At 43.5% G+C, this 22,629-nt stretch overlaps 1 protein-coding gene across 6 annotated transcripts in view; it reads left to right on the forward strand.

The window, feature by feature from the left end:
- ARHGAP22 (Rho GTPase activating protein 22) overlaps positions 1–21,598 on the forward strand; it is a 131,624-nt gene extending 110,026 nt beyond the window's left edge. For all 6 annotated transcript variants that reach the window (XM_048311896.1, XM_048311897.1, XM_048311898.1 and 3 more), the window contains 6 exons: positions 3,814–4,021; positions 7,693–7,825; positions 12,361–12,434; positions 13,400–13,521; positions 15,752–16,655; positions 20,748–21,598. In XM_048311896.1, coding sequence (XP_048167853.1) covers positions 3,814–4,021; positions 7,693–7,825; positions 12,361–12,434; positions 13,400–13,521; positions 15,752–16,655; positions 20,748–20,976 — 1,670 coding nt within the window. In that variant the 3' untranslated portion in view covers positions 20,977–21,598. The remainder of the gene's footprint in view (positions 1–3,813; positions 4,022–7,692; positions 7,826–12,360; positions 12,435–13,399; positions 13,522–15,751; positions 16,656–20,747) is intronic.
- Positions 21,599–22,629: the final 1,031 nt, after the last annotated feature.

The raw sequence follows: 22,629 nt of genomic DNA on the forward strand, positions 1-22,629 counted from the left end.
CTCCTTGCAAGGCAGGGCAGTCCCTGTCCAAACCAGAGATGTTGTCATATACGGGTAGTTTCAGGGACATTTGACTACATCACTTTTACGAGCTCTAAGACCTGACGGAAATGAGATGAACGATACAGAGCCAGCAGGACACCAGTTCCTCAGTTTGCCTTGTGTACCCCTGGGAGACTGAAGTAGGCACATCTGCTAAGTCTGTTGCCAGTGTGACTGAGAGGGCCCAAGTGATAATTCTCCTGAACTTCATCAAGGCCCCCCAGCAGATGCCCAGATGAAAGATTCTGCAAGCCTGGAACTGTCAGCATCTCAAACTTGCCTTTGGCAGTCCCTTTCCAGCCCCACTCCATAGACAGCTCTTCCTTTGCTCTTTTTATGAACCTTAACACTACTTTTCTTTTTTAAGCCATGGACAAGTTCTGCAGCCCCTGCACAGATGAATAATTTCAAAGCCAACTTTCCAGTCCCACTAATTGCAACTCTGTGCTTTTTCTCTCTTAACACCAGCCATAACGCTCTTACTGCCAGAAGACTTGGCCTGCATGCAGTCTTTCTTCTGAGCAGCATCTGTGGTGGCCCTTCTCTGTGGCTCAGCAAAAAAAAAAGTAGGATAGAGAGAAAGAAAAGGCATAGAGCTGCAGTGTAACTGAAAAATGTAATAAAGGGAAAGTTGCAGTTAGCAACAGGCTTAGCTTGGGTGAAATATTTTGTCTGAGCAATGTTTGGCGATCCCTTCTAATGCTTACCTGGAAAATAAGGGTTCAAGTTCAAGGGAGAGAGAAAGGCATAGGTCTGCAACTAGAGTTTGGCTGGAGTGGGGCTGCCAAACCAGGGTGGGAGGCAGCTGAGAGAGCTGGGCTAGGGGAAGCCTTTCACCCTGGAAATGGCTTCAGAGTCCTCTTCCCCATCAAAAAATGACCTGTGCAGACTGTGTGATGTCACTAGCACAGCCCTTCAGCAGACACTGTCACACAAAAGGAAACCCATACTTGTGCCAGCTCTTTTCACTCATCATGTGATAGGTAGATGAGCTTCATCCTCAGTCATGTTTGCTTTCATGCCTGGTTTTTCTTGTTTCTTATTTGAATTGGTCTGGAGGGAGGTGAAGAGTATTGCAGTATAAGAATGTTTCAGTGCCTTTATTTCCTCCAAAGACTGTTGTTTTCATCCAGGGGAAAAAGATGTTACTGACCTCAGTGTGTGAGGAGGAGGAAAGATAGGATCTCCCGCATCTGGCTGTGCAAGGAGCCACCTACAGTAATGGTGATACTGTGTTTGTGAACGGTCTATCTGCTGCTCCAGCTGACTCTCAAAGCAGATCACCCTTCTATCTCTGTTATCTTAGCATCACATTCCTTAATCTCTGTGTTGGTGGTTCCCTATTTGACTGTAGTCCACTTGTCACCAGAAGTCACCCACAGGTAGATTGCACCTACAGAAAGCGACTGCTGTTGTGATCCAAGCTGACTGTGCAGGCAAGGACCAATGTTGCCTGAAATGTATTAGAGATGTTGCTGAGCACAGACCAGTCAAGGCTGCGGAGAAGTAGCCAGAGCTTCAGTGGAGATTGTGTGGTTGTTCTGTGTGCTTGCTTATGTGTGTGTCTGACACTGCCTTTGTCCTTGATCTGAGTTAAGTGTAGAACATCAGAACATGAGCTTACAGAATAACATTGTATATGTGCTTTATGCCTGGGGAATGCAGAGCATTTACCTCTTTCCCAGAGTTTTCTCTAGACAGACCCATTAGGAAACACATTCAGCAAGTAGGGATTTGAGAAAAGACGGCTGCTATTGCCCTGACATGTGCCACATCCTGACCTTCCTGAACTTATATGTCTTGCATCTAGAAAAGTGAACATGTATCATTTTAAGGAAATAAATATGCCCCATCATGACAGCAAGGATTACGTGATGAGATTACAAAGCAATCTGTGCAAAAGCAGAGATGCCCTATCCTAGAAACTGATTTCAGAGACACCTAACTCAGTGAAAACTAAAGAGATTAGAAATGAGAACTAGTAAAACCTTTACTCTGCAATAAATCCAATACATACAGTGATAAAGATAAGTCACTCCCATGCTCCAGGGTATGCCCTCCTGCCAGGATGAGGGAATTTCCTTTGAGACTTTTCATGGCCCTCCAGCTTTGATACTGTAATGCAGTTGTGTAGGCTGTGGTGTAAGGAGAGTTTCTGTCTTCTGATGTATAACAAACAGGCAGGGAAAGGAAATTGGATTTCAGGATCCTTCTTGTTCATTCAATGAGTTGAAACTGATAATGAGAGGTTTGTTTCACTGAGGATTCAGCAGGGTTGGACTGAATATAGAAAGCAGGTATGGTTTGACATGGTGTCTCCTATGAAGAACGGTGGTCAGTGGTTAGGGATCATCCTACCCAAAGTTATCAGCCTCTCATGAATGTAGCACTAAAAAAAAGACACTAGCAGGGGAAGGTAAGTAAAGCCTTCAGAAATGACCAAATTCCCTGGCCTGATATGAGCACATACGTGCAAGTATTAAACACTGCTTCTGGCAGTGTGACTCCAATATTGCATGCTTCTTTTTTTCCTCAGACCTGCAGGTTTAACTGAGTGCTGAATTAATGATCTAAAGATCCTTGATATCTGTAGAAAACTTTCTGTAGCTTTGAGAAATCCCTGAATAGAATTTCCTATCTCCTCTGGTCTGGTGTCATCTGGAATTCTGAGAGTAGATTCTGAAATTCTGGGCGTAGATTCTGGGATTCCCTCACTTACTGAATTTTTTTTGCCAAAACATGATTAACTTGGATATTATCCTCCCTTACTCCACCAAACATCGTAGGGTGCTAGAATTAGAGTTTCAGAACTCAACTGAGTGGCAGTCCTTTTAGATGGAGCAGTCTCCTAGTGGTAGGGATTGAACTAAGACCTCTGCCCTTACAGCCTGAGCCCTTTCTGCATTGTCGAAATACCTGATGCCAGTAGTGGCATTCAGCAGCTGGTATTGTCCAGGAACTCCATATTCCCCAGAGAAGAAGACAGGGCTTCATACTTAATGATATATGTCTACATTAGATCTGACTAAAGAATTAACCTAGGCCAGTCTGGTTTTAGAGAATATGGTGCTTCTGGTATTTTCAAGATGCAAGAAGTACAGCACATACTTTTTAGTAGGAAGGGCAGTGGATTTTGCATATGTTTTACTGTTTTGGTTTTGGGGTTTTTTTTAATTTTCATTCAGCAAGTTTAATTAAAGGAAAAGAAATAGAAAGGGTTTCCCAGGATGGAGGAAGATTCTCACAATATCCAGTTTTAATGTTAACAGCTGTACTCTGCTGTGTTAGCAGTCCCCTCCTGATGGGATTGCTGCCTGTTGGGCTGGCCAGCTGCAAACTAGTGGAGGGCAGCTGTGCGACAGCCTAAGCAGTGGGTGCATGCAGGAAGGACATGTGTCCCATAAAGTCAGTGTAACCTTTGTTTTGGTCTTCTTGGGATGGAAGATGCAATTAAAGCATAATTACTTAATCCAAATTCAGCACAGCCGTGGATAACCATAAACATAACCTTAAACCCACCTTCCTTGTGTATGAGATATAAACCAGCTTAGGGTAGAGGATAATTTGAAGCACTGTTAAGCAGAAAAAAAATTATTCATCATGTAATTCTTGTTTTTTAAAATAGCTTTATTCTTCAGAGTCTGTTAGAAACTGGGCCTTCACACTGGCTGCCCCCTCCATGTGAAAGCTCTCCTCCTTGTGTGCCCCGAGCAACAGCTCAGGAAGAGTTTAAGCTGACACCCAGATGTCTCTCTTGCTCTCTGCTGTCAGGGATCTTTGGACAGCGCTTGGAGGACACCGTACAGTATGAGCGGAAGTATGGCCAGCGCTTGGCCCCTCTGCTGGTGGAACAGTGTGTGGATTTTATTCGGGAGCGAGGTCTTACAGAGGAGGGGCTCTTTCGGATGCCTGGACAAGCCAACCTTGTCAAAGATCTGCAGGATTCTTTTGATTGTGGAGAGAAACCCCTTTTTGACAGGTGAGTTGATATCACCAAATTCAGGCTAGTGTATCTGTGACATGTATAATCTGCCAGGAGTATCCATGCAGTGGTAATGCTAGTTTACATGTTCTTTCCACACCATCATTCTCAGTTGAAAGCACTGATGGAGCTTTCTCCCACATGGTGTTGGGTGTGGAGGCCTTTATACAGCTCAGTGGTGGAGCAGAGCTCATTGGTCTGTACGGGGCTCCTCCAGTGTTCCAGCTTAAGCACATGTTGAATGAAAAGCATTGCTAGATTTGGGTACAGCAAACCGAGCAGTTGGTGGGATCCCATCAAAGAAATGGGTATACAGAGGTGAGCTAGGTGATGTACTGCTTTCAAATGTTGCATTCTCCCAGCAGATCTGCCTGAGGCAATATCTTGACTCTTCCTCTGTCACCAGGTTTTAGAATAGTCACCACTATCTCACATGTTTTCCCTGGCTGTTACGCCAGAGGCTGTTTTGTAGATGCTCAGCTTAGTAACGGTTCCCATGGGAAGTGTCAGCCCTGTCTCAGGCAGCAAGGGAAGTGGCAGCTCTCAGCTGTGCTGTCTCTACATTAGCCCCCAGCAAGTCACCACAAAGGTGGATGCTGTCAGGGTCCTTCCAGCCAAACACTGTCCTTATCCTGTAACTAACATTTCTTCTACTCTGTCTTATGTACATCCTGCCTGGAGTGAAGGTCAGTGTTGTGCAAAGCTTAATAGCCCTTTGTGAAATAGGGCTCGACCCTAACAGAGACCTTGAACTTCAGGGATATTTGGATCCAAGGGCATTGTGTAGATCTGGTCTGATCTCTGTGACAGGTCCATAAGCGACATCAGATCTGGGATCTTGTCTTGGAGACCTGGCACCATTTCTTGCTGGAACTCACTAGCCTTGTTTTTCCAGTTGGTGCCGGTGGCATCTGGTGTATTACCAACACATTAACCTTAGGGGATTGCTTCCCCTGGACCTGCAGCCAGTCTCGACACTGCCAATACCTTCCCTGCCTACCGCTGCCGGAAGAGCTAGCACTGTCTCCTGCGTGGGCAGAAACAGTGTTTGGTCTCATCTTGGGAAGTATGTCTTCAGAGTTTATTTGGAACATTCTTCTAATTCTTCCCTTCCCTCAGCTTCCCAGACCACCCATTCTCCTTTCTTTGATTCTTAACCACAAACAGTATTTGCTCCCTAAATGGAAGTGTCAAACATTTAGAAATATTTTCATGAAAAAATAAGTTTGAAATCATCAAATTGTCTCACTTAATCGTTTCTTTAACAAAACCTTTGCATTTTTAAATTAATTTCTGGGTGTTCTAGTTCAGAATTAAAATTATCTTAATTCAGTGATTATACTCTGGAACAGGAGTATCTACAGAAGGAATTAATTAGGAGTGCAAGTTTCAGTTTCATGTTTTACTTTAGCCTTATCTATACTAACTTCATTGTTATGTAGATAAACCAAGCCTCCACCCAGCATTTTTAAAGCAAAATAGAATTGTACAATGGTTTGGATTGGAAGGGATCCTAAAGTTCATATCCTTCCAACCCCCTGCCATGGGCAGGGATACCTTCCACTGGACCAGGTTGCTCAGAGCCCATTCAGCCTGGCTTTGAACACTTCCAGGGATGGGTCATCCACAGCTTCTCTGGGCAGCCTGTTCCAGTGCCTTACCACCTCAGGTGCCGAAAGCACCTTTATTTCCATAGGCATTTGCACTGGCTAAATAGATCAGTGCTGTCTCCCATTTAACAGAGGCACTAAGGACCTCCAGGCAGGAATGCCTGCCTTTTTGGTAGTCAGTGTGTGATGTGGTAACTGAAGGTTCAGTACAGAATTAAAGGAAGCAAGCCCGGAGTACCTGAGTACTGGAAAGTTAAGGGTCTCCCAGTTCCTGCCTTTTGCTATTCCCACCATGTCCACATGTACACATGCAGTCTATCCTGTGTATTTGCAGTCACAGGCAGCAGCAAGGCGGGGAGGCAGTTCCACTCTGGCTAAGTGAAATGCTTCTCCTCCTAGCAGCCATAATTCTTTCTTTGTGTAACTATAATTTATCGATGTATGGCCTGGGATTCCTAGGAGCAGAAGTGTGAAATCCAAATGCTTCTTTCCAGATCAGGTGCAGTGAAAGGAATAGCCTTCCTTATTACTCAGCTGCAATCAGTGCTTTTAGGTGTCTTTTGTACCTACAGCGATATCCAGGTGCTTACTGCCTGCTTGCCCCATGGTGGATCAGACATTTGTGATGACTGATAATTAAAATATTTATTTTTAAAAGCTTTCTTTTCCAACGTTCTTATGAAAGGCCAGGTGTTGCTGTTTTGGAAGCACCTATAGCAGCTTGCTCCTGTTGCACTTTCATGCCACGGAAAGTCTGGCTGGATTTCACATGGCATCGTAAACGAAACGGTTACTGCAGCCAGCGGCCCTGAAGGTCTGTTCTGGGCTCTGCTTCTCAGTGATAGTCAGATCCACCATCCACACCTGAAAGTCTATACTAAAGGCAAAAAAAGAATAAGGGTACCGATCTCATTTGTGAAATATTATAATCAACTGAAGAAAACCACTGTGTGAAGCTGTGGTATTGTCAACTATGCTGGGGCTATTTAATAGCAATAGCATTAGCAGGATTAGTAGTAAGTGGTATCTGCTGACAGTTTCCTGGTGTAATTTTTCCAGTTTTGTTTTAGCCCTGTATTCTAAAAAAGAAACATACTAAGCAGAAGGATTCAGCTTTTGGAGGGAAGAGATGTTTTGCAGCTCTCTTGCCCAATGTTCACTGATACGTTTTTCTCAGAATTCTTTAAAGACTGTCAGGGCAATGGTGGGTAGGGAGGAGCTGGTGACAGAATCTGTTTAGACTTCCAACAGTCAAAACCTTTGAGGAAGTCATCTGCAATGAATAACAATCCTGTACAACAGGAAACCTGGAATGAAGGAGAGGTATCACCATACACCAGAAACTTGGATAGCTGGAAATGGAAGAGCAGGTGCATCTTCATCCTGAGATCTGACACTTCAACCCCAACTTTAAAGCAAAGGAGAAAGAAGAGGAAAAAGAAGTTCCTGGATTGGGAGAGAAAGTAAAAGCTGATATAGTAGCATAACAGATGGGCTAGGAAATTCCAGATACCACAAGCCAGGCAGCCGTACCAAAGGGCAATACAGGACCTGGAGGAAGTACAGCTTCCTCCATTTTTTCTGAATGATTGACCAGGACGTTTGGGAGCTGGCCCATCAGCTGTATGTGTGTGCTGGCTGGGGAGAGTATCAGGAAGGATCAGTGAGAGGCTCAGAGGTTATGTTTCACAGAATCAAGATACAGAGCTCACTTGTCAATGCTGTGTGATCACTGTGCACTTGCGTGGACTATTCCTCACATTCCTGGTCCCCACTGGCAGAGAAACCACAGTGTCACCCTACCTTAAGCAGTATCATGGGCATATCCCTTCCACTGCCTGTGTTGCCTGAGGTGCGTTTCTATCTTGACAAAATGGAGATTTCCCTTGTTCCCAGGCAGACACTCCTGCCTAGTACAAATGACTGGCAGAAGAGCTTCCTTCCATGTGCCTGCTTTGTCCCTGCCCCTAGGAGGGACCTTGATGCACCCCCAATGAAAGGCATCAAGCTCTGAGGTAGTGTGAGTTTCTAAATTTCCTTCCCTCTTCTCTGTTGCAGCAACACAGATGTTCACACTGTGGCGTCCCTCCTGAAGCTTTACCTTCGAGAGCTGCCAGAGCCTGTCATCCCCTTTGCCAAATATGAAGACTTTCTTTCTTGTGGACAGCTACTCTCAAAAGATGAGGGAGAGGTCAGTGATCCTTCTAATCTGCCTCCTCAGAGGATGTTCCCAATACTCAATGTAGTACAGGTTTTATCCTCATCACTCTTCAAACTTGATTTAAATCAGTGAAGTCCCCGGGAACTTTTCCCTGAATTTTCCTGAAGCTGTGAATTGGGTGCTGTTATCACAGGCTGCTGCTTAAAAAAAGTCAGTCTTGTAGCCTGGTACTTCTTTCTTCTAAGCAAAGCTGTTGTGTAGCATAATTGGCAAGAGATGCAAGGTAGGAGGAAATCTGGGTTCCTTTCCCAGCCTTGCTGTTCACTCACTCACAAGCTGTATGGAGTCACTCCCCTTTGCTGTGTTTTTTGTTTTATGTATCAGAACAGTATATTCTCCTTCCCAAAGATTTTGGTGGATGAGACATTGGTCAGTGCAATGGTCTTTGTATTTCTTAGAGGAGAGGCAGTACGAGAAGACAGGCTATGATATTATCCAGAATGGGGGGGGAATAATGCTATGAATACTTTGCCAGAACCTTCTTACGATGTTCTTCTCTTTGGTTTCCAGGCAAGGGAAAGGGCTGACAAAAACTACCAAGTCTGTGGCAGTCATGGAACAGGATTATTTACAAGATGATTGACTCATCTGTTTCATCCATATGGTTCTTCTTGTGGCGCTCCTTTAGCCCTTTGCAGAGTGCAAAGGTGTGTTAGGTCTGGCCTGATGCGGGTGCCCCTTCTAGAATAGAACTTTAAAGACGCTGCAAGGGCTGTTTCTTGTGTCTTTTCTTTGCTAAAGAAGCAAAGGCCTGAGGGCTTGTAAGTTGTGGTCCACAGTTCTGTCCCTTTTCTGTGTGTGGTCTTGTCTTTGGTGGGATTTGTAAAAACTTTTCCTCACTGTGAGTCTGGGGTTCACTTTCAGTTCAAGTGGCAGAAGGCTCTGTGGAGATTGTCCTTGATGATGCCCACAGGAAGATGCTTGTTTGCATGCATCAAATGTAGCAGATGTGGCAATATAAGTTCTTTATATAAGGCAAGTTTACTACTCTCTACACTCAAATGATGTAACCCTCAGTCAAGTGCGAGAAAGCAGATTTCTGTGCATGACACAGCATGTTACCACACATGGATATGCCCTTGCATTCTGGACACAGCCAATGCACTTCTGTTATATTTTAGTAGGTGTCTGCTACCTCCAAAACTTGCTCATTTTCTGCCTCAACCTCAGTGAACTCAGGCATCTCTGCAGGGTGCCGTGTTACAGACCCCACAGCGGATATTTCACAAGAAACAGCAGCATTTCTAAGGCAGTGGAGCTGGTTTGATTTTGGTCATAAGATGTGCAGACTGGGAAGTTTTGGATCCATTAAGCACCATTGCACAAGAGTAGAGACACTGCCAAATTGGGCAAACATAATTGTACATCACTGCTCAGCTTATTAACTACCTTGTTTGCCTGATTTTGTCTGCACGGGCTGCAGCAGTTTAGGAAGCAACATCTGTGTGAGCAAGGTCAGACTCAAATGACGTGTAGAGCAGAATTCTCTTTAGATTAGAAAGGCAATGGGGAGCACTAGGTAGCCAAAATGAGCACTTATAAAATACAGCACTGCTCATAGCACAGAGTTGTTTTATTAAGGTGCTGTTATAAACATAAGCAATTTTGGTTTTGTCAGGGAAATCTGGAACCTCAACATGGGCTGTTTACCTTTTCAGAAAGGAAGGTGGAGTGCACACACCAGGGGCGGAGAGGCTGTACGTGCACAGGAGCACGTGGAGCAGAATGCAGCACAAAGTCATACCTAGCCTGTGGGGCCTGACTCGCCTCCCACATGGAAAATCCCCCTGCTCAGAAACGTGGTTTCATTGAAACCATGATTTTTAACACGTAATGGTAAGCAGGGAATTTAAAAATCAAACATTTTGTTTTGTAAAAGTATTTTGAAACAAAATGTAATTGTACTGGTTTAATTTGAAGTACTATTTTCATTTTTCACTTGAAAGTTTTTAATGAGACTTTTGGACTCTTAATATCGTTTTCTTTAGTTTTGTACAGCCACCCTCACCCCACACCCAAAAAACCAGAATTGCTTAAGGCAAAATAGCATTTTGGATAAAATTGTTGGTACCTCATGCTGCTACACTGTGACCATGGATAGGAATTATTGTGGGGTTTGCTAACCTGGCCTAGCTCCAGTACTGCCCTAAGTTTTTATACTAACTGCTTTTGATCTTCATTCTGCACCCAGCTCATCTCTGGTGTTTGAATGCAAACAGGGACATAACAGAGACCTTGGGTGGTGCTGAGGTCTCCAGGTATTTCAGCAGGACTGCAGCATTAAAAAATATTTGATTCTGGTCCCAACTGATGGGGAGGAGGGTTGAAAATTAAAAATAACTTTAGACCAAGAGAGATCTTCAAATGTCTAAAAACTCATTTGAGTCTGAGCTGCCTTGACATGGTAGTATTTTAGCCTTCACTGCTACCTGTACTCCAGAGATGCACAGAGCAGTTCAGTAGATTGAACACAAGGCTTCAGGTGTTTTTAAAGAGGCATATGAATTTTTTATGAACATCTAAAGTGTTGCTAGTTTTCCAGCCAAACTAGAAGCTCTGAATTGGCGCTGATCTGTTACACACATTGCAAAGTCCTTGGGTTTGGGATCATTCATTGGAAAGCAACGTTTTCAAGGAGGTAAGAGTTATTTCTGCAAAATCCCACAATAAATAACAGTACAGTTCTTCTATGGCTTTCTGGGCTGCAGCCACTGGCACTGCTCAGTGCTGTTTGTTACTACAGAGGTTTCAAGCTCATGTTTTCCTCTATGCTGTCACTCTGGTATTCCTAGGCTAAGCCTCTGCCTTCCATTGGTCAGGCCTTGGTGAGGATGAATCTATGGCAGAGCTGATAAATGCTGCAGTAGGAGAGAGCGCTTTTTTTTTACCTGTCAGGTGTTTGTACTTCGATGAATATAAAGATATTCTGTGTAATACCGTGCCTGAGATTCCTTGTGACAAAGCATGGATTATAAATTTTTAGAACCTTTTTTTCTTTTACCTTTACATCATGTTTCCTGCTGTTCACAGCTGCCTGTGTTTCTGCTCCAAAGCTTCCTCTTACATCCAGTGGAGTCAATGGCATTTTAATTCAGAGCACTTGAAATACAGTCCCAAATACCATCCTGATTTCCCTGTTTGAAATAAATTGGGTTACAGAGAAAAATTCAAGAGGGAATTAGGTCTGTTAGCTCACCTCTTTCTGGTTCAAACTTGTCACTTGAAAGCTGGTTGACCTGAACAACTGACCTTAACCTTCACATCAGTAGCAGCCATCCTTGATTGAAAAAGTTTTAAAAGTTTAAAGAAGAGGATTGAGATTTTTCAGAAGAGACTGGCCTTTTATTGGTGTCTCCATTGCTGTCACCATTAAACCAGCATAGTGTTTAAGCTAAGGAATTATAAAGGGGTTACTGCTTTTAAGAATTTTGGTTTAAGTTTCAGGTTTTTATTAGAGAACTTTTTTTTTTTTTTTTTTTTTTTTTTTTTTTTTTTTTTTTTTTTTTGTGCTGGGATGTACAGAATAAAAAAGTAGCTATATATTTAAGGTAATAAGGAGGAAGGCAGGAATAGGCACTGCTCTCTGGATCTTTCTGACTTGTCTGGACCGGAGAAATCAGGAATACATTGCAAGAGTCTGGCCAGCAGAACTCCCTTCCTAACAGTCCTTAAAAATTCAAGGAGAGTTTGAAATGAATGTTCAACTGCACTTTTTTGGAACCAGTTGCTTCTGGAATTTCTCCATCAGTAGTGAGCAGCTATCACTCTTTCCTTAAATGTGCTTCAGTATCGGTTTTTCCACAAGAGGTTGAGTTGTCTCCAAAAATAACCAAATTTCCAGGGCAATAGCAGCATTGACAGGAACAAGCAAATGATACTTGGTACTGTGGCAGGACAATAGCCTCCTGAGTCAGAGGTTTTCATTAGATGATTTAAGTAGCTTCGGGGGTTTAAGTCATTCCTTCAGCTGATGTCTCATCTTACATTTAATGTAAAGACAGAAATTTCATGAAGAAGTATGTCCCAGGTGAGAATGACTGCAAATGAAGTACATCATTAAAAAGGAGGCAGTTGATTTGGACTCATGTAGCTTTTTAAAGAAAATCTTCCCTCTGCTCAACTGAGCATTACTGCAATGTATTTATACTGTACTCAATGCTTCCAAGTCTCAAGTAAGCAAAGGCACATCTGCTGGTACACTGATACCAGTGCCAGTGGGCAGGCTTTGAAGGCTGGCAGGCCTCACTAACTGAAGGCTTCTATATCAACCATTAAAGTTTACAGGAGGATTTCCACTGAGAACTGAACTGAGTCCTGGACATTGGGTTTTTGGTAAGGCACAACACACTGGATGACACCTCTTCTGAAGCAAAGCCTCTTTGTGTTACTATCTATTGTTCAGCATTTGGCTGTGGAAAGAGGACTTTGTAGTCCTGAAGGAAACTCACGTCTGCTTTGCAGCATTTACATTAGTAGCTCTGCTTCTTGTTTTTCCTGTCCCTCAGGGTACCCAGGAACTGGTTAAACAGGTGAAGAATTTGCCCCAAGCCAACTACAACCTCCTCAAATACATATGCAAGTAAGTGAAATTAATTAACACTTGGAAAAGTCTCTAGGTTTTTTGAGGCTGTCTTATATGCAAATAATAAACTCTGAAAGTATGAATATTCAAAAACCACTTAAGTGTAAGTTACAGCTCCTTTAAAACACGTGGAAGTGAATGCAGCCTGCCTGAAGGAAGCTCTTGGTTTATCCACCGAGCAAATTGCTGCCACCTGCAGCCTTGGCAGCAGGCACGAGTGATACTAACGCAGTATATTGTTTATTTGAGAAGCACCTACAGACCACTAAAGATAGACACTCATTCCAGACACTGAACACTTGGAAGATTTAAGACACAAGCTGAGTAGCAGATGCATTCAGAATAGCCAGTCTGGCATTTGCTCTGGTTTGGAAGTGGGATTAGTAGTGGCTTTCTTTTGGATTACCAGGGACTCCACAGCTTTGTCTCCTTTAATCTTTGCTGATTTTCCCAGTTTTTGGGCTGCCTCTTTATGTGAGGGGTGGAAGGAGATGATTTTTAAAGGCTGCTTCCAACTCAAACCAGTCTATGATTCTGTGATCTGTATTTTGTTAGATTCAAGCCAAGCCACAAAGCTCTTTTCACAGGCTGCTAGTTCTTGGACAAGGAGATGAGTAAAATGACTTATTACTTCTCTTACATCTGCAAGTGAAAATTAGCCAAAGTCAATCCATGTAATTGGAGAATTCCTGTAAAAATGCAAGAATCTGTCCTTTCAGACCCAGTAGAAGGCTGGGTCCCTCCTAGGTGGGTACTTCTGGCAGAAAACATCCTGTCTTCTCTGGTTCATACACTAGGAGGGATCTGGGGTTATATTGAGTCTCTAAGCTACAGTAGTTCCTAGAATCATTTCAGGTGTCAGGGTTGTATGAAAACAGGACAAAACTGAATGTTTATGTTCTGAGAAGTGACTTACTCATGAATTCCCTCCTCCTTTGATTTTTCTGTGGGGACTTTTCAAGGTTTCTTGATGAAGTTCAGGCTCACTCCAGCATTAACAAGATGAGTGTCCAGAACCTGGCTACAGTATTTGGACCAAACATACTGCGGCCCAAAATGGAGGATCCGGTGACCATGATGGAAGGTAGGTGCTGCTCTGGTGGGATGGCACAGCAGCTGTGTTTTGGCACTGGAAGTGAAAACCATACATTCCTTGGTAGCTGTATCAGTTGCCTGCACAGTCAGAACAAGTCAAGCCACCCCTTTCATCAGGGCCTGTGAGGGGTATTCCAGTTGGCATCTTATCCCATTCACCACTGGACTGGGAGTGCCTCTCCTCTCTACCATGTGGAGATGCCTCTGTGCCCCTGAAACTCTTTTTGAACCTACTGCTGAAATGAAAGCTCAGCTGTTTTCCAGAAGGCCTGTGCTTAAGTACCAAACTGCAATCATTTTGTATTGGTGCATTTCAGTGGTTATACAGCTCCCTGCAGAGAACATCTGGGCCATGAGGAGAGCACTGTAGTTTTGGCTGTGCCACTGTGGCTATAACTAGAAATGCTGTCTTCTAAGCAGACTGTATGGATCAAAACTTCACAGAATTCGAAAAATGAGTTGGAAATCACTGTTAATTTAGGATGTAAAAAGTCTGAAGCTATAAAATTGTCTACCTCCATATGAATCAAGCAGGCTGACACTAGGGCTGGGATACAGCTCCTCTCCCAGGTCGCACTGAAACATAATTACTGTGGTGCAAGTTTTAGCAAGGTCTTTGCATAAAGTTTTGTGGGATTTTGGCAAGCCTGCAAAAAGAATTGATGAATTAATTAGGCACAGATGGAGATGCTGTGCCCAGGATGCTTGAACTTGGCTCTGGTTTTGCTTCCTAGCTGTAGGGGACAGCTGACATGGTATTTTGTGTGATGCAAATCCTTCACAGAAGGCCAGTATTGTCATGCCTTAGCAGCAGCAGTGCCTTTAGCTCTTTCACAGGTGATGTGCAGATGTGATGGCAGCTCACTGTACGGCAACAGGAAAACTTCAGAGCATGACTTAACATATTATAATAGTTCAGGGATTCAAAGCCTGTCACAGCGATGTGGGCCATATTATTAAGGGTAGGTTTGATACCTTGCCCTAGAGGTGCAGAAGGTACGAAAATCGGGGACGAGAAGGGAGTGCGGGAGCAGTGCTGGTTATTCAGTGTTGGATATGGGGACAACTGAAGTCAGCCTGTGTGCAATGCTGGGACTTCCCCTAGTGGCCACCGGGCCAGTGCTGGTACGGCTCTCACAGCCTTGGCCAGCAGCGTGCCCTCTGCTCAGCTGGCACAGGGGACAAGTTTGAGTTCAGATCACCTCAGGCATTTCATCTGCAGCTCATCTGATGGCAGAGGTGCCTGTACTGTGTGCAGGTGCACACGTGCAGGTGCTGGGGTCTCTCCTAATCATCGTATAAAAACACTACAGTGATCTGACCTGGAATTCTGTATTGCCACAGATCTGAACTGTAAAAAAAATTGGGATACGGAGGCTGGATTTTGAGACTTAATCATTATACTCATAACAGGATTGGCAATTTTTTGTTTTAGTTGAGAATAGAATATTGGTTAGATAAAAATAACAGAGAAGTGGAAAGACTAAATTTTTTTTTAGCTTCAGGGTAATTTCAATCTCCTAACTAAACTGATAATGAGATCTTAACAAAAACCACTCTAATTATGTCTGCCTTCAAATTTAAATAATGAATTTCAAATAGAAATACCTGAAGTTTGACAGCTAAATTGTTAGGAATGCCCATATCTCCAAGACATTTAGTTCTCTTCCTGCATTCACAAACATAAAATAGTGGTAGGTAAGCTCTGTACATCTTGCTATTAGGCCAAAAACTCGTCAATAAAACCAGGCTCTTGCCTTGAACCCCTGAGTATGTTGGCCTTATTCTCTATTTCAGGCAATACTTCAAAATAGAATTGCTTATTCACCCTTTTAAAGGCTTTCCTCTTTTTAGGAAGCACTTTGTATTAGGTTTAGTAAGTGGCGTTCTCTATTATTTCATAATGGTCTGCTCCACTCCTGGAAAACAACAGCAGCACGTTTCTGTGAATTTAAATAATCGTGAGTACCTTCTGCACTTGCTGTACACCGTCTGCCAGTGTGTGTATAATGCAGGTGTCATACTTCCTGCAAGTTTCTCTATACACTGAGAGCAGCAGCAGAAGGCCTGAGCTGACATTTGTGTTTTTACAATAAGCAGTAGCTCTGGCCCTGTTTAGACCATGAAACTGGGTGCAACCTAGTCATGGAAGCAGGTGGGGTGAGTTGCAGAGGTCTTCCATGTCTCCTCAACTGCTTGCCTTTGTTTTCCACCCACAGGCACCTCGCTAGTTCAGCACCTGATGACAGTACTGATAAGTGAGCAGGGGCGGATCTTTGCTGTTCCTCAGGCGGAGGTGCCAGGGAGCCAGCTGGAAATCAGACCTGTGCGCCAGCGCAGCACTGTCGAGTGGATCTCAGAGGAGGACGGGGAGGACAGCAGGTCACAGAACAGCGCTGCCAGCCCTGCTGATTTGCCTTCTGGCAATGCTGTGGCACTAGAGGCTACTCCGGGACCTACAGTGAAAATCACTCCTCCAGAGCACAGTGGCAAATCAGCCCAGCCTGCCACAAGCCCCAGTAAAAGAGTGCAGACGCTGCCTCCATGGAAATACTCCTTCCGCCAGCAGGGAGCGCGGTCTGTGAGTCCAAAGCTGGGCAGCTCATCCTTAGATATCCCCAACCTCTCCTCCAGCGGGAACTGGTTGATGAACGGCCTGTACTCCCTCCGAGGCCATCGCCGGACAGCCTCTGGGGAACGAGTGAAAGACTCGTGTTCCTCCCAGAGACTCTCCACTTACGACAACGTCCCTTCATCCAGCCTGTCCCTCAGCACGCACAGCATGGCCAGCACCACCTGGTCTACATCATCCTGTGAGATCTCCGTGATGGACTCAGTGAGCAGCTGCCCAGCCTGCCGGGCTAGTGACTCTTCTGCTTTAAGCTCCCTAAAAACTGAGTGGGTAACTCAGGGCTCACTGTCTCAGAGTGAGGTCAAGACAGCAGATCTGGAGAACAGCATGGACAGGTTTGAAGCCTGCAGCAGCAGCAGCAGCGAACAGAGTGACCCAGCTGCAGCTTCCCGAGACTCTGTCCAATGCTCCAGGGCCTTACAGAGCTTGGTGGTGGAGCTAAAGACAGAACTGAGCAAACAGAGGACTGAGTATGAGACTAGTATCAAAAGGTAATGTCATCTGCAGGGGGCACAAGGAAGTTATCTGTCAACGTTCTCCCTGTCTGAACATGGGTGTGGGCTACCAAGGGTGTCAGGTTCTTAGTCCTAAAGTTTGGGGTTGGGTAACAGCAGATTTGGTTCTACTTTTTCCTTGCTACTCTCTGAATCCAGCTTTCCTTCCTCTGATTTAAGAGAACATAAAGAAAAAAAAAACACCAAAGAAGGGGGATTTCTATTGACAACGGGAAATACAATACTTCATATTCGGTGTTTTCACTGTAAATGAGAACTGCACAGGTAATGCCAAAGTCTGCTCTTAATGTCCTCAGAGAAACAACATAGCAAACATCTTGTAGGGAGAAATTGGGACCCATGATGGTCAGGCCTCAAAAAGGAACTTTGTTGATCTGTGCAGGTGCTGATACTTGTACCAAACCAGTCTGAAACTGAGGGCTTCTTGTTGCTTTTCCCAACAGCAGCATTCTTGAGGAAACTGCTCTTCACTATTTTCCACAGGTTTTTTTGAGGTGGTGGTATTGGGACTGCATCTCAGCTACAACGTTGTCAGGAGCCCTTTTGTGTTGAACTTACAGAAACCTCACTTTGGTTTTTGATGCAGAGTGGTCCTTGGCTGATGGGGCTGATGGGGCAGCCTGGCTTGGGGGAGCAGCATGAACTGTGTCATTTGCCAACTGGTGTCTCTTTGCACAGCTGCTGGTGCTGTACTTTCCACCTGAGCTCAGAAAAATTCCTTTCAGTTTTCAGGAGAGCTGTGTGTAAGGGCTGGGGATGTAGGAAGTGGAAAGTATTAATGAGGGAGTCATATTTATTAATTTGTGTGTGTTAGTATATTAGGTTTTATGAGTGTATGTGCTTTATAGAATGACTTTCAGGAAAGTATTTAGGGAAACAGGCACATGAAATATTGATGCTTAAAAGAACTATATATATTTTAATATACAGCCATGTGCAAAATTGCACACCATGTTACAATACATGCTGCTCTGCAGCACCAGTACTCTGCACTGAAGAAGGGCTGTAGTCACATTTCTTACAGAGTTGAGTTCTTGGGGTTTGGGGTTTTTTTTGTGTTAAGGTGTTGCTGTTATACTCCTTCAGTTATTAAAACTCAGATTGGACATTGAGGTATGGAAATGCTGTCAGTCTCCCAAACATGGTACCAAAAGCATGTATGACTGTTGGGATTGTATAGCACAGCTTTAGGCTGTATTTTTTGGCACTTTTTTCTTGTTAGGGTAGTTTCTCAAAAGTGTATCTGAACTGTAATCTCTTCCCATGGGCCAGTTGTTAAGGTAGGAATTCCACTTGCTATCTTTCTGCTTTATTTTATGATTTCCTCTGGTGGTGGCTTGCAAGCCCGTGCAGCGTTTCTGCCTCTTGCATTGTACTGCCTTGGTGTGTGGAGCTGCAAGGAGAACGAGGCTGTGCAGCAGTTTCAGTTCCCACCTAACATCCCAGAGTGGGAGAAAAGCCCCACCTTGTTGTGTTCCAGGTGTAAGAGCTTATGAGAACACCAGCAGTTGCTAGCATGGAGTACTGGGAAGGGTCTGTGACTGAGGGTGGAAGTTCATGGCTTACATGGGTGTTTTTTAGATGCCTCACTGATGCACAATGGGAGGGAGGTGAGGGTATGTGCCTTGCATTTAATTGTGCAGAGCTGCCCTGGCAAGCCTTGTTGCAGGGATACAGAGTAATAAACAGAAATACCAGGCTGCAGAACATTGAAATGTGTAGCTGCAAATTCTTGCCCGCTGCCTGGGGGAAGAGATGGTTTTCCATCTCTTATCAGTAAAATTGTTCCAATGGGGTCTTAAGCTGCTGACATCAGGGGCATCCAGGAAGACCTGTTCTTCATTCCAGCTGTTGAGCTGCTTCAGCTCCAACACCTGCCTTTCCCCTGCAGCTGGATGGGGCAGAGAGCACTGTGGCTCAAGGGGAGGACTCTGAATTGGCCAGGTCTCACAGGGTAATGTAGCTGAGAGGGAAATGCCTAATGAGCTAAAGATTTTCATAAAACCAGGCACGATGCAATCACTGCCTTTTTGTATTAAACAGGATGAGTCCAGCTGTTCAGGATTACAGCCTGAAGGACTGTGCTGTCATGTCTAAGAATTTCAAGCTGAGTTTTTCAGCTCTCAAAAATTTTGCCATGTTTTTACTATATCTGCAACAATTTATGTGTGCAAAAGTACATTCCTTTTGAGACTGCACTGAAGTCTGCTACTATGGAAAGACAGGAGCGAACTAGCAAAGAAGGGAGGCTGCTTAGCAGGAAATATTTAGGCTGCCTCACCAGCTTTATTTTATTGAAGATAATTTAGTCCCCCAAAATTGTACATGTGCTTGTGTGGTTTGCAGAACTGTGTGTATCTAGCAGGACCTGTTTTAATGAAAGAATATGAGCTTTTTGTTGGCACATACATAAGTAAAGGGAAAGCAGAGTAAGTACCTGCCTGAGGCAGAGGTAAGGCACACTTGCTGATGGAAAAGCTGTTATTTCTCATCATCAACTGCCCATTTTCTCTCTCTTAGTCAGAGGGAGGCAAGTTTTATGGCCTTTCTGTAACCACTCTGTTCCAGAGCATTTCTCCCTCAAGGTTAATATAATTATCAGATATTCTCTGTTGAGTTTCAGTAATTCATGTTTACCATCTGGGACTCTTAAGAAAGTGTAAGTATTTAGAGAGGACTGTTAGGAATGTAGAAATGCTGTAAGTACTGTGGCCGTGTCATTCGGCCCAGGCTGCTGTAGCTGACCCCTAAACATAGTGGTAGAAAAATGCAATTGGCAGCTCAGAGCTGTTACGTGTGTGTAGGGAAGCATCCCAGCTTCAGAAGTGTTGTATTCCAGAAGCCAGCTGGCTGGAGATAAAGGTCTGCCTTCATCCGTGGGGGCTGCTTTTTGCTGGACTTGGGGCAGATCAGTGGACCTGGGACTTCGATTCATTGTGAAAATTGTGACAATAATCAAACTGCCATCTTTAGCTGTACTTAAAGAATAGAAAGGAAAAGTTTAAGGTGAGGCATTGCACTGCCTCTTGGTCATAAAATGGAATTCAGACCCTTCTGGGACTGTCAAAGGCCCCCTTTTTTTCGTTTGTCATGGAGTCAGTAGCATGGCCTTCTTGATAATCAGTTACCCTGCCTAAAAATAACCCCTTCACAGTTCCACTGGGATGCCACACCCCAGCTTCACAGCTGAGTGTTGGACTGATCAATAAGAGGTGGGGGTGGTTTTGGGTTTGAAATTATTTTTAAAGATTGTATTTATTTTATTTAGAGGAGGGGCATTTTTCACTGAAAAAGCCTAATTTTTAAATTCATATTCCAGTGATTAGTAATGCCTAACTGAAAATACTCCTTCCTCAGTATTAACACCACTTCTCAGTCTTGTGATTGGGAAACACAAGAGGGAGGACAGCAAATGCTGTGCCTTCTGTGCTTCTTCAAATCACAAAACCATGAACCTTGTTCTTCAACTTCCTCAGTGAAAAGCCCTGAATTTTGCTTCAGAGCTTTGTGCCCAGATACATTTAAAAACTGTTCCTCTGATTCTTCCTTATATGAAAGGTTGAGTTTTGTAAAATCCTGTACCCCACCCCAATGTCAGTGATAAACTTTACAGAAAATACCATCAAATGGATGGTGAGGAAGGATTGTGACCTCATTCCTATCTGATCCCCAAGGATGTTTCTCTGTACTGGATATCCACATAGAGAAATACAGGATGAAAACAGAGGTTAAAAGATTATTATATACTTGAACTCTGCCTAAGTGAGGAGTTAATACATCTCAGCTCTCCAGTATGGTGCTGGAAAGTAGAAAACAATGCTTAAGATTTGAGCATTTTTCACATGATACAAATAAAGGAAGCCCCAATTCCAAGGAATCTCTGCCCTTAAATTCAACAGTAATGAAATGGCATATAGAAATGGCAATTAATATTATTTATTATTGCTTTAAAACTTCCTCTTAGCATTAACATATTCTAAGAGGAACAACTTAAATTTATTAGTTATCAGCTGTATTTATCCAGCTACTTTAAAAAGCCTTTTTTTTTTTCTCTCTGTTGGTTTTAAGAATTGAAGAAACAAGTGCAGACCTGAGGAACCAAGTGGTTAGGTTAGAAGAAGAACTGGATCAAGAACGAAAGAAATACACGATGCTGGAGATAAAGCTGAGGAATTCTGAACGCGCTCGTGAAGATGCTGAGAAGAGAAATTACCTCCTGCAAAAGGAAATGGAAGAATTTTTTTCAACATTAGGATGTTTAACTGTTGGGAGTCCAAGTGCTAAAGTCCCCAAGTAGAACAAGCATAGAAAATCCTGTTCCTGACAAAATGAGTGAAAATGCATATTTTGCTCTGGTATACTCATGTATCATGAGTAATTCTATAGTGATTGTGCTCTCAGTGACACTTCCCTGTTGTCTTTACATGTGCTATATTTGGGCCAGCTGGGAAAGATTGCTGACCATAATGCTTGAAAATTTAGTGTCATTGCCAAGAAAGGGTGGGTCTCCTCTGTATCCACAGAACATCAGACACTCTTCTCCAGGGTGTCCTGCTGCCATCTTTTTGCTTGCTCAAGGACAGTGGAAGGTCCTGCAGGGTGGGTGGATGGCCAGAACAAATGGACAAGCTGAGCCTGGAGCTGAGGGACTCCTGCACTTGTGCTTGGAAAGGTGGCAGTTCCACCACAGCCAGGGGCTTGCCACAGATTTAATGAGGTGGTTTTCGCCCCACTCCGTACATAAAGTTTGTTCAAATTTCTCATTCCTAGAGTGGCGTTATTTTATGAAGATATTGTGAAAATAAGGTCTGCAAACACCCTGAGGCTACCAAAATCTTGACAATTCACTTATCCGTGAAATTATTTCGGTGTTTGACAAAAATGCAACTTTAAATTAAACTGTATGGGATTAATAATCAGACTGGCTACACAATCTCCGTGGAACTTAAAATATGCACATTTCACTCTAGGTATCTGGGGGTTTTTTGAGCCAAAAATAGAGCAGTATTTGCTGTGAGAAAAAAAAATCTCCTGAGTTGGTATATGTATTAAGGTAGAAGATGGAAGATTCTTATTATCAAAACACATCCAAACTTTAATAGCAAAACTTATGGTAAGAGGAATGGGTGCAATTGGGGTGGGGGGTATCAGGGTGGTAAGGGAGGGAGGGTGGGGATCTATCTTTAACCTTTCCTGGACTTTACACTAACATTTCTCATGATACCAGTTGATATTTTTGTTGTTAGTTCTTACAGGGAGATGAGGGGACAGGAGGAATACTGCAAACAATCCCAAGTTCCTTACTTCTGCTAAGGAAAAATCATTAGAATGAGGCTGTAATTTCTGGTAATTTGCTGCCAGGGCTGACTTCCCTTCCAAGTGACTTCAAGAAGTTCTGCATAGCATTTGTAGCACCCTGAGCCATGCAGAGCCTGCACACAGAAAACAGTCACCAGCTTCAGCTTGAACTCCACCTGCGAGCCCAGCACTGTTCACTCTTTCTTAGCACTCTTATCTTTGACATCCTGAGGTAGCTTGGGAGTCTCTAAGGAGAAGGATTTTTAACAAAAATGTGCCACAACAACATGAACTGGCTAAAGGGAAAGTATAGACTGTAACAAAGAAGATTGCTTTATTTTAAGTATTTTGAAAAAATGCCCTGAATCTCACTTCTTACTAGAGAAGACTATGACTCACTGTCTGGAAATAACCTTTGAATGGGGTTTTTTTACATACCAGGAGATAGGTGATACTGAAAGGTGTACTTTTTCCTCATCAACTCACAGATATCCAGGTACTTCAATATTTAAAACATCTGGGTGTTGTTTTCTACTGCACTGTAACACTTCTCCTTCCTATCGAAATGTAAAAAATGTAAAACATTGAAAGCAAACAAAAAGCAGAATTTTAACTTCATCTTTCCTGGATAAGAAAAGTCAAGCAAGTACAG

The sequence above is a fragment of the Corvus hawaiiensis genome, chromosome 8, assembly GCF_020740725.1.
Source record: "Corvus hawaiiensis isolate bCorHaw1 chromosome 8, bCorHaw1.pri.cur, whole genome shotgun sequence".
Lineage (NCBI taxonomy): Eukaryota > Metazoa > Chordata > Aves > Passeriformes > Corvidae > Corvus > Corvus hawaiiensis.